General features: G+C 42.2%; 1 protein-coding gene across 4 annotated transcripts in view; it reads left to right on the forward strand.

The window, feature by feature from the left end:
• Nucleotides 1-832: 832 nt before the first annotated feature.
• The window catches only part of LOC125286530 (ras-GEF domain-containing family member 1C-like), a 20,547-nt gene continuing 8,093 nt past the window's right edge, over nt 833-13,286 (forward strand). The window contains exons 1-5 of one of the 4 annotated variants that reach the window (XM_048231694.1): nt 833-1,381; nt 2,141-2,188; nt 11,650-11,843; nt 12,512-12,634; nt 12,910-13,047. In XM_048231694.1, coding sequence (XP_048087651.1) covers nt 11,652-11,843; nt 12,512-12,634; nt 12,910-13,047 — 453 coding nt within the window. In that variant the 5' untranslated portion in view covers nt 833-1,381; nt 2,141-2,188; nt 11,650-11,651. Of the gene's footprint in view, nt 1,382-2,140; nt 2,189-11,645; nt 11,844-12,511; nt 12,635-12,909; nt 13,048-13,286 lie in introns of all 4 variants that reach the window. The other 3 variants (XM_048231696.1, XM_048231693.1, XM_048231695.1) reach the window with 3 other exon arrangements.

The raw sequence follows: 13,286 nt of genomic DNA on the forward strand, positions 1-13,286 counted from the left end.
CGCTGTGGGGGTTAAAAAAATATCTGTGTCTACTCTCTACAAGCCCCATCAGTTACCGCTATCATTTAACAATAAAAATGCAAATGGATAAGTTAACAATAAATTCATTATACCCTGTTTGCCAAATGGGAATGAATTCCTATTATAGGCAATCAATTACTTTCCCTAACTAAATAATAATAACACATAGCCTCTACATAGTTATTTAATTCCTATTTTGAGCTGTTTGTGAAAGTAAATAAAGTTAAGATATAGTAGTAGATGAGAAAATACACTTTTAATGGTCGGATAGTCCAGCTTTTCCTGGAGTTATTCATTAGTTGAGCAAACGACTGCCTTGACATTCTTTTTTAAAATGTATTTTTTAAGACACATTTTGCTGGGTAAATAGACAACATCTTATGCTGATGAAAACATCCACCAACCAATAATAGGCCTAACCCTACTCAATCATCAGCCTAAACAGTAAACAGTGTTCTTTTTTACGTTGAACTTTCATAAGTGGGTGGTAATGTACTTCCATCAGTGAGCACTCTCAAAAATGAAAACTAGTAACCATTTCTAGTTGAGATTTGTGTGTGTGTGTGTGTGGGGGGATACTCTTCCTTCCATCCTTCATCATGTAACCCGGACACAGGACGCCTAGCCAATCTTTTGTGCTGTCTGCGCTGCACGTGCAAGTGCAAGTAGTCCAAACATCAATGAAACTATCCAGCCCAGGTTATTCGTGAACATATCAGTTACAGAAAAGAAAACGTATTATGATGTCATATTTCATGACCATCATTGTGGTTTCTGCTTTGCTTTGCTACAGCCTAGATTGTATTAAACGTGCGCGTGATTTCGACACCAGTCCTATCCATCTCAAGCGCGCGCCTGCTCGCGCAATTTCCTCCACTCCCTGGTAAGCTTGCTTGAGCGTGTAGCCTGCGAATTGGTGCTTCCACTCAAAAGCCACTGATTCAACGATCACAACCGAGACCGACTGTTTGGGCAACCACACCTTGACTGCGTAGGCTATTGCGATTATTTACTCGTACTCAAACCAAGACTGCAGCAGCACGAGGAACATGAGCTTTCAAATGCATCTGCTGGAATAATATTTGCGTCTGCTACCTGTTCCATCGAGGAAAGTTCGGTGTTGAGCGAGAGATATTACGTTTTCGGATATTCATGTCATTGGAGCTACAACAGTAGCCTGTAATAGGCTTGAGAGTATCATCATCCTCGAAAGCAATTCATTTGGGTATACTTCTAGCCTACGGAAACGGACACTCGTTAAGATTTTAACCATTTTTGAATTATCAAGTCTACGGTTGTTATATTATTAGTCTGTTCTACCCACGCGAGAGAGGATGGGGACACGGCGTGTGTAGAATTGGTAAGTCAAAGCTACTCGTCTGTATCTTGATGACATGCTCAAACGCGTTTACAGAGAACGCGTGTAGGCTGTTAAGAGCTTGACTGGCCGACGATCAGTAGGCTGACAATGTTTAGGTAGAACTGGATTAGTACATCTTTATATATAAATACAAAATTTATTTTAAAACCCGTTTACTGCATACAATATAGGCCTGCACTGTAATCGGCATATGTGTATCCCTTTACTTTACGTGGTTTGGTCTCCTTTGTGATCAGGCTACTCCCATACCCTTCATTATGCACCGCAATATAGCCTATACATTTACATACACCAATGATTCTATAAATTAAAATTTTCAGCGGGTTGCCACAGCAAAAGTTTACCGGATTTTAAAAGTCGACTTGACAGCGCATCAGTCAGTGGTCACGCAGAAGCTATGTGTAGTGCGTGGTGGGTTCAACAACAATACCACTACTATATAACATCATGGGGAAAGTGTTGAAACACAACAGATCTGTTGGAGTTTTTGGTTGGGGTTTGTCAGAACATAACAGCTGTCAGCCTGGAGAAGGTGATTTGATAGGAATCTGAGGTGGGTTACAGTATAAACTCCCCACAACCTTAAAGCCTTAACCAAGTGTTCTTTCAACAGTAAGCTCCATAGACTGTGCAGTGTGTCTTTACGTTTTCCTGATTGAAAACTGGTAGACATAAGCCTATACTTCAAACAGCAAGAAACATATTTTTAAAGATCTCGAACTCAATGTTTCACAACAGATAAAAACAAAGAAGGACACCCTAATACAACTGAGGAACATCTATAAGGTAATGAGAACACCCTTTCTATGATATACAACCTTATAATCTGGCAGTGAAGGGTGTTCACTGCCAGATGCCGGGTGCAATTTATGCTCTTGTGTAAGGACAATGGTGCAGTGGAAGAATTGACAATCACAGACTGCTTAACAAGAATGGGAGCATGGCCGCATGTTCTTTAAAATGATCTCTGTAACCTGTTGGTTTGGTAGAAATACTTCTGTGATTATTGAGACATCATTCTGAAAAGCAACTCCTGTTCTCATCACGTCCTGAGGGACAGAGAAGTCGCCTTGAGGTTTTCTGTTTCTTTCATAATGTTCTACTCAAGATCTGGGATGCTCCCCAGCATCATACATGTCTCTCTCACTCACTCACTCACTCACACACACACTCACACACACACACACACACACACACACACACACACACACACACACACACACACACACAGTTGTTTTTGTCAATGGAATCTCCACTATTTCATTAGAGGGGTGTAGGTCTATGTATTTTCTTTGATATGTATCCCAGCCAGGACTATAATGAGGAGTGTATCACCAGTTGACTACATTGCATTGGTGACTGTTTAGTAATGTAAACCCAGATTTGAAAGGTGGAGAAAAAAGTCCTAGCATGCAGCTTAGCTGTGAATATTAAGTGTTTCCTCTACAATCTAGAGCTAGCCATCTTGTTAATAGTTAACTGAAACTTTTAGAGGTAAGAACTCTGCCTCAGTAACCTGAACCTATTGTGGCCATGAACATGTGGTTTGTATGGAGTTATAGAATGTTATACCCACATAAACATGGTGTTTCCACGTTTAAAATTGTGTGTACTTGGACACAATTGGGTTTTCTTTTTGTATTTATTACAGATTTACTACTAATGTAATGTTTATTTTAATTTATTTTGGACAAAAGTGTCTGCTAAGAAACATAAAAAGTTTCAGATATGGTTTAAGAAAGGGTACATTTTTGCTTTCAAGTCAATATTGGAATCACGGTAATGTTGATAGACTGCTCTCGTGAAGCTGAACAGTGCTGTCAGAGATTCCCATGGCTGTATTGGTTTCTCTCACTGAATGTGGCCATTGTGGCGTTCGCTTTGTTTGCTCAACTCTGTTTAGTGTGGCAGGAAGTTGTCCTGCCAGATTCTTTGACATCAGTAGACGTACAAAGGATTAGTATCAGTAGATATATAAAGGATTTGTGTGCCTGTGTGTGTTATCACTATTACAATAACAGCTGATTTGGATCTTTGAATCACTTGTCTCCATCATCATGAGCTGACTAATTTAAACATTTTCAGTCTGTCGTCATCAGCTGGATTTTTTTTTTCAGAGGGTATGAAGCAATTTATTTCTGTTACAAGAACAAAGAGTATTACAGTTTTGTATTGGTAAAAGCTTGAATATGACAGGTTATCATCAGTACATAAATGATTGATCAGCTTTCCTTTTACAGGTCCACAGGGAAACCACTAGCGTATGTGTTCTGTAATATTAGAGATGGTCACAGTAGGAGGGAGGTACAGTAGGAGCACCAGTTGCCTCGCTTAGCAGCTGTTAGTGTGAGGCTGGTGATGTGCTATCAGTGCTGATTACTCTGATCCAAGAACAGTAATTTCCTGTGTATTAGATGCATGATGTATAAACCACACAGTGTTTTATGCTTTAAAAGTGTATTGGCTGCAGCCGTGTATTAACCACAGTTTATTAACATTACTTTATATTGTGTCTCAAAGAAATACATTTCACTTAATGTAAAACGAAGGGTTATGCACAACTGCAGTTCAATAGACCACTATCTCACTGTTTGATAGCAGGGTCCAATTTCTGAGCTAGTGTTCTCTCCTGCCCTCTTCCCACAATACAAATGACCGCCAATGGAACGGTGTTTCGACTCTTTGGCATGAATGAGATCTCTCCACTATAGTGCATCTACAGTAACGGTCTAACCATGTGGAGTGATGTCATAGTTGTAGTTGTTGTTGTTGTTTTATTGGACCCCAGCCCCACCCCCACCCCACACCCCACACCCTGCTTCTTCAGTGGAATCAAGTGAACTCCATTTCCATATCTAGATGGAAATCTGTCTGATGTTGGTAGTAGAAGATAAGACAGTAACAGTCTGTGGCTTCTCTTTTTTTCTCTATTATAAATACAAATCGGTCCTCTGCCTTTCTTCCTGCTTGAGATGATAATGTAATTGAGCTGGTAGTTGACCACGCCTATGCTGTGTAACAATCAGGCAACTGTGTGCTGCAGTCCTAAGATTAGCTTTGTCTCATTAGCCCACAGCCTGTGCCCAGACTCGCTCTGGAATGGGGCTGCATGGCGGCCTCTCTGTGGAGATGCTTTTGTGCCCAGTCCTGTGAAAGCTATTAGGAACTCATTCCCAAATGGACTGATAAAAGCTGACCGTAGAGTGGAGTAGGTGTCAGGATTTGGGCTTGAAATCTTTCCGGTGGCCATACAAGCCCATAGCTGTGGCGGTGTTCAGAATGCATCCTCACGCCTGTGTTGAGCTCTTTGTCGTGCCTTGGGCCATGGTATGTGTGCTTCACTGTAACCTGAGAGTGTGTGGGTGTACATGAATGTTGGTTTTACAGTTATCTGCCCTCCCTTTTGGAGGTGCTACATAATTGTGGTGCACCGTAACAAAACAGCCAATTAGGATTAATAATATTCATGAATCGCTGACCTAATAATTTTGGCACGCAATCATGATCCTCTGTGTAACAGTTATTCAGTACCTGTTAGCCCAGCCCTCTCCACTGCAATAGCACCATCAAGCCTCTGCCACTGGGAAAGCACTACACACCCACGTTTACGATTCATTTTGAAATAATGTCAATGAAATATTTTTGTTACCATTTGTTTTGCTAACTAAATAGTGCTGGTATTTCAGTGTTTTTCATTTAATAGAGAGGAATGTATGTTCATCAATAGATGCAACAGTATATATAAACATTATGTGTGGGGCAAGTGTTAAAGATTATGCAGCCATACATACAGTGTGAAGACATTGATTTTACTCTGCTCTCTGCTTGTCACCATATATGACAATCTCCAGCTTTATTATGTTTAATGCTTTTTTGCTTACTAAGTAGAAAGCCTTAAAGTCTTTTTTCATAACAATACTGAATAGAGCAACAATAAATTATGTCAAATCCTTAAATCATTAGTTGCAATTATATGTGATTTCTGAGAATGTATAGTAGCTGTTTGATTCAAATAACCTCAGGAACTCTTTGAAATGCAGTGTTTGCTTAACTAGATAGAAAAACCCCTTTTCACCAGTCATTGCACCCCACTTAGTTGTTATTGTGTTTGGTTTCCTGCATCCTATGGCCTTTGAAATGCTTCCATTGGAAAGGCCAGGGGCTATGACCTTGAGGTCAGGTGACAGGGCTTTGAGTCTGAAGAAGTGACATTCCTCTCCGTGCTGACAGCCCCAGGCCGTCTGTTTGATGCGTTAAAACATTACACTTTACGTCTGATTTCAAATCTCACGAAAATCCACAAATGTGTTTAAACTGCTTACATGACAGACAGACAAGCACATAAACCAACGACATCAAAAACAAAACCCAGATATGAAAATGCATGTAGACAATCACACATACATACACACAAAGCCTACTGACTACCTTTACAAGCATGGCATGGGTCTGTCCACATTAGAAGAGTGTGTGTACAGATGGTTCTCTCACAGGCGTTGGCATGGCTTGTTTTGGTTTTGGCTCATGGTCCGCCTTGGTCACTGTGGGACTACAGCATCGCTGTTTAGGGACTTGACTAGAGGCAGCATAACCTCCTCACCAAAACTAGACCCAACAAAGGAAACTTCTCCCTCATCTAGCACAGTATGTTAAACATTCGGATTGACTTGTACTCACATTGCGCTTTGGGCACACTTCACACCACAGCACCACCACAACACATAACAAAATACCGTCTTAAGCCTCCCTTTGCCTGACTAAAAAGAAGCACAGCAGTCACCAGTCTCGTTTAAACTGCTGACAACAAAACCATCCTCAGTCTGTCTTTATTTGAACCCACTAAATGCATACAGTAGAGTTTAAGTGCACAGATCATTGTGTGAGCTTCTGGAAACTACATTTCCCAATGGAGGGAATAAAGTATCTGTTTGAGAAGATGGAAATAGCAATGCCGTTGATGTAATCACACAAATCCCCTGTGGGACTATACCTTCTCTGAGTAATCAAAGGCTAATGCCATACAAGTAGAGCATAAACACTTTACTCAGTGTTTCCTCATGTGTGTACAAACGTAATGTTGTATTGTTGCACACTACTTTACATTTTATATTAAGAAAACACACTTCTGGATCCTCCCATTTATTGACTGCAAAAATTCCCTCACTCATGAGTACAATAGCAATACAGCAATATTAGATTTGGTCTGCATCTTGGTGTGGCTTTATTGACTTCCTGTTGAGTCAATCAATGACATGATGCTCTTTTAGAATGTTGCCAGGTTTCTGCCTGTGCTGTCTAATACTGAATTATGGCTATCACATAAATGCCACCTAAATATATTTAGGATACAATGGTTTATTATGTGAAAAGAGACTGAATGTATCTCACCTGCACTGTGTTCATTTGACTTTTTCACTGATCATGATCAATCTGTACAGTATGTATGTTATAGAATTGCATGTGATGGAGTGTGTCTTGACTTGGGGGAGGTGGGGGGGGGTTGTCAGTGTGATGTTGCTTGTCTCGACTTGACTTGAATGGTCTTTGTGTTGGCCTGCTTATATCCTCATCCTTGCCCTCCAATACGCAGACAATACAGAGTGACTGCTCTAGCTGCTTACGTTCCAGAGATGCAGTGGCCATTTTGACCTGACCTACTGTATACAGCCCCCTGTGTTGCCTGCACAGCCAAGAGCCAAGGAAACACCATCTTAATATACGTGATCTAAAGCAGACCATGTGTTGTCATTGTACTGATCCACTGATGTGATGCTACTTGTATATAGAGGTGTGTTGAGGTCTCATTGTCGATTTGATATCAGTTGCTGACCTATTGTGATATGGTATTCCTAAGCAGGAAATGTAGGCGTAGTTTCTGAGCTACTGTAAATACAGGCTGACATATATCAGGATTGATGAGGTCAGGTGAAGAGGAAACCAGTACTCAGCAAGTGTGATAATACTCTATTTTAAAATGCAGTCTGTAGAGATCCGTTTCATGGCCAAAATGACATCCCATGAAACAAGTGAAGTCCATGCAGTCCTTGTTAAGCACAGCTTAAAGGACAGAGGAACAGTGTTTAGTGCCCCCCACACACACACACACACAGGCATCATTGAATACCTTTCCTGCAAAACTAGCTGGATGTCTAAGAAAGGAAGCGTAGCTGTCACCTGTTAGTCAGTTGTAATTAGGACTCAGGAAGGGAGATGAGCGGGAGGAACAGGAACTGAGAGGCAGTGGAGATCTGAAGAGGTTGCGTTGCGTGGGGTGACCAACACACATAAACACTGAGGAGACACATGAAGGCTGCTTCCTAATGTTTGGCCGCCTAAAGCATAGACGCACCGACATGAGTGCACCAGCACTGTCACTTGCCTACGCATATCAGCGTTGAAATGTTCAACTGACAGGCATTCGACAAACTATGGATTTTATTGAGCGGTGCTGACAAAAATAGATCTGAATGGTAATCTACACGGCAGCGGCAAAAGGGTTGATCAGTAGTGTGAAGGGTTTTGTTGAAAACAATGGAATGGAAGGACTTGAATGTGGAGAGCGGAGTGTGCTGCACTCATGTTGCCACCTCTGTGTGGGGCCCTTAACCCACCTCTGTGTGGGGGTCTTAACCCACCTCTGTGTGGGGGCCTTAGCTGTGGGCACACATGCACATGCACTACACTACACACAAAGGTGATTCACTAATTTATGGCTAGTCAGACAAAGCCTTACCACAGGCCTGTGCCACTACTACTACTAGTGCTACTGTATTGGCTCCCTCCCTGAAGGCATGCATCAGATGTAGACTTGCAGTCTTAGTGGTGCCTGTAAGGCAGTGCTGTGGTAGAGGACAGTCCTGCCTATAACTTAGCGACAAGAGGGCAACATTCTCATGGGGTGTGAGTGCCCTCTGGATTGGGCTTATGTGTCTTCAGAAGGCTGGACACATAGCTTGCCTCATTTTGATGCCTTTGTGTACTTCAATTCGAGCAGAAAAGATGGTTACTGGGCACATCTCCTACAACAGTGTGAAAGGGAAACAGTGTAAATATGCTTCAAATATGTCTGTTGTTTTTACACTTCACTGAAAGGCTACAAGAAGATTACAACTATAAAACCTCTCAGAAAGAAATGTACAGCAGCCACATATTTTAAACCGTAAATACACGTAACACATAGATTTCTATACTTTCAAGACATATTAATAAGATGCACACAATGAGATGAGTTGAATGTGTAGATTGTGATATTTTATGTAGAAATAGACGTTTGAGTCGTTAGACCATTACACAGTATGAACATTATGCAGTGTGTGTAGCGTAGATAATGTCATAGAGCAGTTACTAATCACAGCAGCAAGCTTACTGCTACTACATAAAGATGATTTAATAGTTTAATCATTTTATTTAAATCACCACCTGAATCCCATTCACCACCCTTCTGAAATTCCCCTTCTGTAGCATAATGTATGTCCTCTACAGTGCCAGGCAGCCATGCTCTGTCAGAAGTAGGATCCCCGATATAGAGATATGGAGATCTTTTGTCTGCATGTTTCCTGCTGCATACCCAGCCAACAACGCCTCATCTCAAATGTCTGAACAGGGATATTAGCATAATATTATAAGTATTGTACAGTGCCTAATGCTTTTTAGCATGAGAGAGAGAGAGCAATCACTCAAAAATGTGTGGAAAGTATAGCTAGGTTTATGAAGTAGAGATTCATGTAGTGCATAACAAACTATGGACAATGACTTCCAAGTTAAAACATATCTTTGTCATAAATTGTGCTCTAATATTGACTTTCACATGTGTAGTTTTTGCTCGGCTGTTGCTTTAGCTATTGTTGTCTGAGACATGAACAGATGAATAGACACTGTGCAGTTGTTCGTGTTTCCTATTGTGCAGATATTGTCCTTTTTGGGCCCCAACCTGATGTTCCTATCAAAGTGCTCCCCTTGCTGTCATGCTATTGTTCCTCCCAGGAAACAAAAGGATTCTCCAGGTCATTAAACCTGAGCGGTGACACTACCCTGGTGACGCCACCCTGGTGACACCATTGCCTGATGCAGGAACTTGGGCAACAGAAGGAAATGAAGAAATGCATGAGATGTTATGTGCTTTGGCTGTGCCATGTGGAAGAATCTGCCTTCGGAGACTAGCAGGGCATTCACATCACACAGCCTTTGTGTCAACACCACACCCATCCCCCCATCGCTCACTTGTCCTCGTGCTCCACTACCACTAAATAAATAAAGTGTGTGTGTGTGTGTGTGTGTGTGTGTGTGACAGAGAGTGAGAGCTCAGTCACAAATGGAAGCTGAGAGTTGTGGAAACTGGAGACATGTCCTACTGAGTGACTCCTACTGCGACCTCTCACCTCTTAAGAGCTGTGACCACTTCAAGCTTCAGAGGTCAGCCACTCAGCTGAGGAGCTGGGGGACTCCTAACCCCTTTAAGGCTTGCTCCCCTCACCACCCGTAATATATCTCTAAACACTTTGGACAGATAACAGAGATATCTTAGTTTTTTAAAGCTATTCAACCTAGTATATTATAAAATACCTAAACAAACCCTGGAAATGTGTTGGATTTCAATCAGTAGCTTCACAAGGCTTCATACGGGTAGTCAAGCTATATAGACTCTAATGACTTCCCAAACATCCATAGTATATTCACCTAGCTATTGAATTATTAGATTGACCATGTTATTGCAAGGAATGAGTTGTGTGTTTCACATGACAGTGAATCTCCTGTGTTCAGTGTACCGTATGTTCAGTGTGTCCAGTTGGCAGTCTACAGTTAAACTGTCACCATGTTTTAGTGCTTCCCTCATTCATTTCAACTGAGATAAGAGCAGACTTTGGAGCACAGGTCAAATGCCCACATGGACTATCAGGTTCTGTTGGACAAAGAGAGTTTTTTTACTTCTACACTGTCAAACAAGATATGGTCGAGTAACTGCCACACCTTTCTCAAAAAATTCCCTTGTTCTGCAATCCTGTACACCTGACATGGGAGCAGTTATTGTTTTCCCACCCCCTCTACATCCTTACAGTATAACTGGTCTGGTATCAGCTATTAAAGTCCTGCCGCACTGCCATGTACTACTTTCGGTTTAGTGTCAGTGTAACAGACAGTTCTTACTGAGAGGGCTTGCTGAGGAGGAAGTGGTTTTAATGTTTAATCTGACCAGTGTTTGACCAGCAGAGAGCAGGGCTGGGATTGCTGTGGCGACAGCTAGACCCATATTTTGCGTGACTGGAGCCTCTCCAGTGGTGCAGCTGTCGGGAGCAAAGCAGTGTCCCACAGCAACTGCTAATACTGTGTCCCCATAACAACTGCTGTTGGGCAGATGAAAAGTAGGCTTTTAGCTCAGGGTGGATGAGAGAGAAAGACTCACTGCAAAGCATCTCAGCACTACACTGGCAGATTGGGCAGTTTGATAATAGGCTGTTAACAGGCAAATAACAGGTCGTTATTTGATAAGCGACCAGCTGAAGCCATATGTAAATCTTTGACATTATTATTACATTGTGACCATATCATTGATGTCCACCATTGTTACATATTTTTATCCGTGCCCAGACTTACATACTTCCTTCACAAGCCATTTTACTATGATCTTATCAATTTACTTTAACAACATAATAGACAAATCATTTCCAGTGCGATTATGCAGTATATGTGCCCTTGGTGAATATTAAAGATTTTCCACCAATATATCCATCCAGTATGTGACTTCAACTAGAGATGAAAATGTAAGGTTTATCTATGTGTAAAAGGGTCTCCTTTTCCTGAGCTCTTGCTATTTGGCTCATTTGCACTGGTTTTGCATGGTGGCCAAGCGGCTTGTCTCACGTGTGATACACCTTATGGGAATAGCATGCAAGTCTGCTGGCACACTAGCCTTGAACAGCTGCCATGGAAATAGTGGCACATTGTTGCAACAGATTGTGCTTGTGTTGGTTTGACCATCTAACAAGTGTGACTTGTTCTCAGATCACCGATTAGAATAACAGTCAAAACATGTTAACACTACTGTTGGACAGCATCAGCTTGTTAACACTACTGTTGGACAGCATCAGCTTGCTGTGACTGTCAAAAAGGTTTTTCTGTTTCGGTTGGGTGCTATACCTCACAAGTGTAACTCAGTTCTATACTCTCCCTCTCTCTCTCTTTCTCCCCCCCCTCTCTCTCTCTCTCTCTCTTTCTCTCTCTCTCTGTTCCTCTGTCTGGGTCTAAGATAGGAATGCCCCAAACTGTGTGCCCCAGCACTATGTTTGCTCCCAGTGGCTTGGGCCCCCCTTTGGCCTCCGGTGAGGAGCCCCCTCAGGAGGGGCCGGGCCCCGAAACTGGATTTGCCGAGAGCCCCCCCTTCTCTTCGGCCTCCCTGGACACCCTCATACAGAACCTGGTGCCCACCACAGACTACTACCCTGAGGTATGAGCCAGCATTGCTACACACACCATTAACCTTGTTACCCCCTTGTATTGATGAGGAGAACCGTGTTTTCAGATGGCTGCAGTGTAGACAATGGGCCTATTCTCTCAGTGTAACTGAAAAATCACTAGGCTTGTGAAGCATGTAAGAACAATGCCTTAGTGTTAGTGCCAGAATGTGACACTACGGAAACCTTATTGGATCAATTTGAGCATTCTATGTGCTGCTCACCCCTCATCACATTTACATGTGCTAATGGTTCGGGTAGAACAAAGCTCACTTTTAATTGCCAACCTACAAAAACTATACTCTTAAATAGTGGCATATTAAATGAATAAGAGTTTCACTGAATGACATTTCAACAAAAGACTGACTAGCTGTCCTATCATAACACTTCCAAATGAATGATGACTTGTCATTGGGAAGATTGCTTTATGTGACGAGTGTCATATTTGATTCTAATTAAACTTCATTGGAAATTCTTTTTGAAAAGAAAACAATCCTCCTATGATGTCAAAACCACTGCATCAAGGTTCATTTACTAAGAAAAGATGAAAAAGGCTAGTGCACAAGAAACCGTAGACATTTTTTAGGCAATAAGATGGTGTTCCCCCTGGGTCTTGTTGCATGTGTGACTCCTGTTTTACTGGCCTTTGTCTCCCCTGCAGAAAGCCTATGTGTTCACATTCCTGCTCAGTTCGCGCCTCTTTATCCCCCCCCACGAGCTCCTGGCACGTGTCTGTGAGCTCTGCATCCAGCAGCAGCAGCTAGAGCAGACACCCCTGGATGCGGTCAGTTTCCAAGCCATACTGTGTGTTTGTGTGCGTGTGTGTGTCTCACATCTCGATCCAGAGTGCCAAATATGAAAGATCAAAATGCTTGGTGATGTTTCAGTCAGAATAGAGTGTGGTGTGCTGCCTGACGTATTTGGGCCAGCTTTGATATCCTCTTCATCCCCTCACTGCTCATTCTCTCTGCTCGCCTCCTCACAGCTCACAGAGCAAGCTCTCTAGCTGATAGCATGCTGCTAACTGTCACCTTTGTGGACTCCCTTTGCTATTTCTAGGCCAAGGTGAAGAAGTTTGGTCCCAAAATCCTGCAGTTGTTGACAGAGTGGACAGAGACCTTCCCCTCCGATTTTCGAGAAGAGAAGATGGTGGCACATCTTAAAGACATCATCCACAGGATAGCACCTTGTGATGAGGTAATGTGAAATAGGGGATGTGGAGTAAGAAGTGTGAACAGAGAAATGTGATTTCTATATTGGGCTTACTGTAGACATCAAATCTCCAGCATGTCATCAGATGTCATTTGGAGTTTAAGAAGAAATGTGGATTTTTAGAGATACATAGGGAGAAAATGATGCTGAGAGAATGACGCGTCCAGGAGAATAAAAAGGCAGAGAAAACAGTGAATGAGTGAGAGAGGACAGAACACAGACGG

The sequence above is a fragment of the Alosa alosa genome, chromosome 21 (assembly GCF_017589495.1).
Source record: "Alosa alosa isolate M-15738 ecotype Scorff River chromosome 21, AALO_Geno_1.1, whole genome shotgun sequence".
Taxonomy (NCBI): domain Eukaryota; kingdom Metazoa; phylum Chordata; class Actinopteri; order Clupeiformes; family Clupeidae; genus Alosa; species Alosa alosa.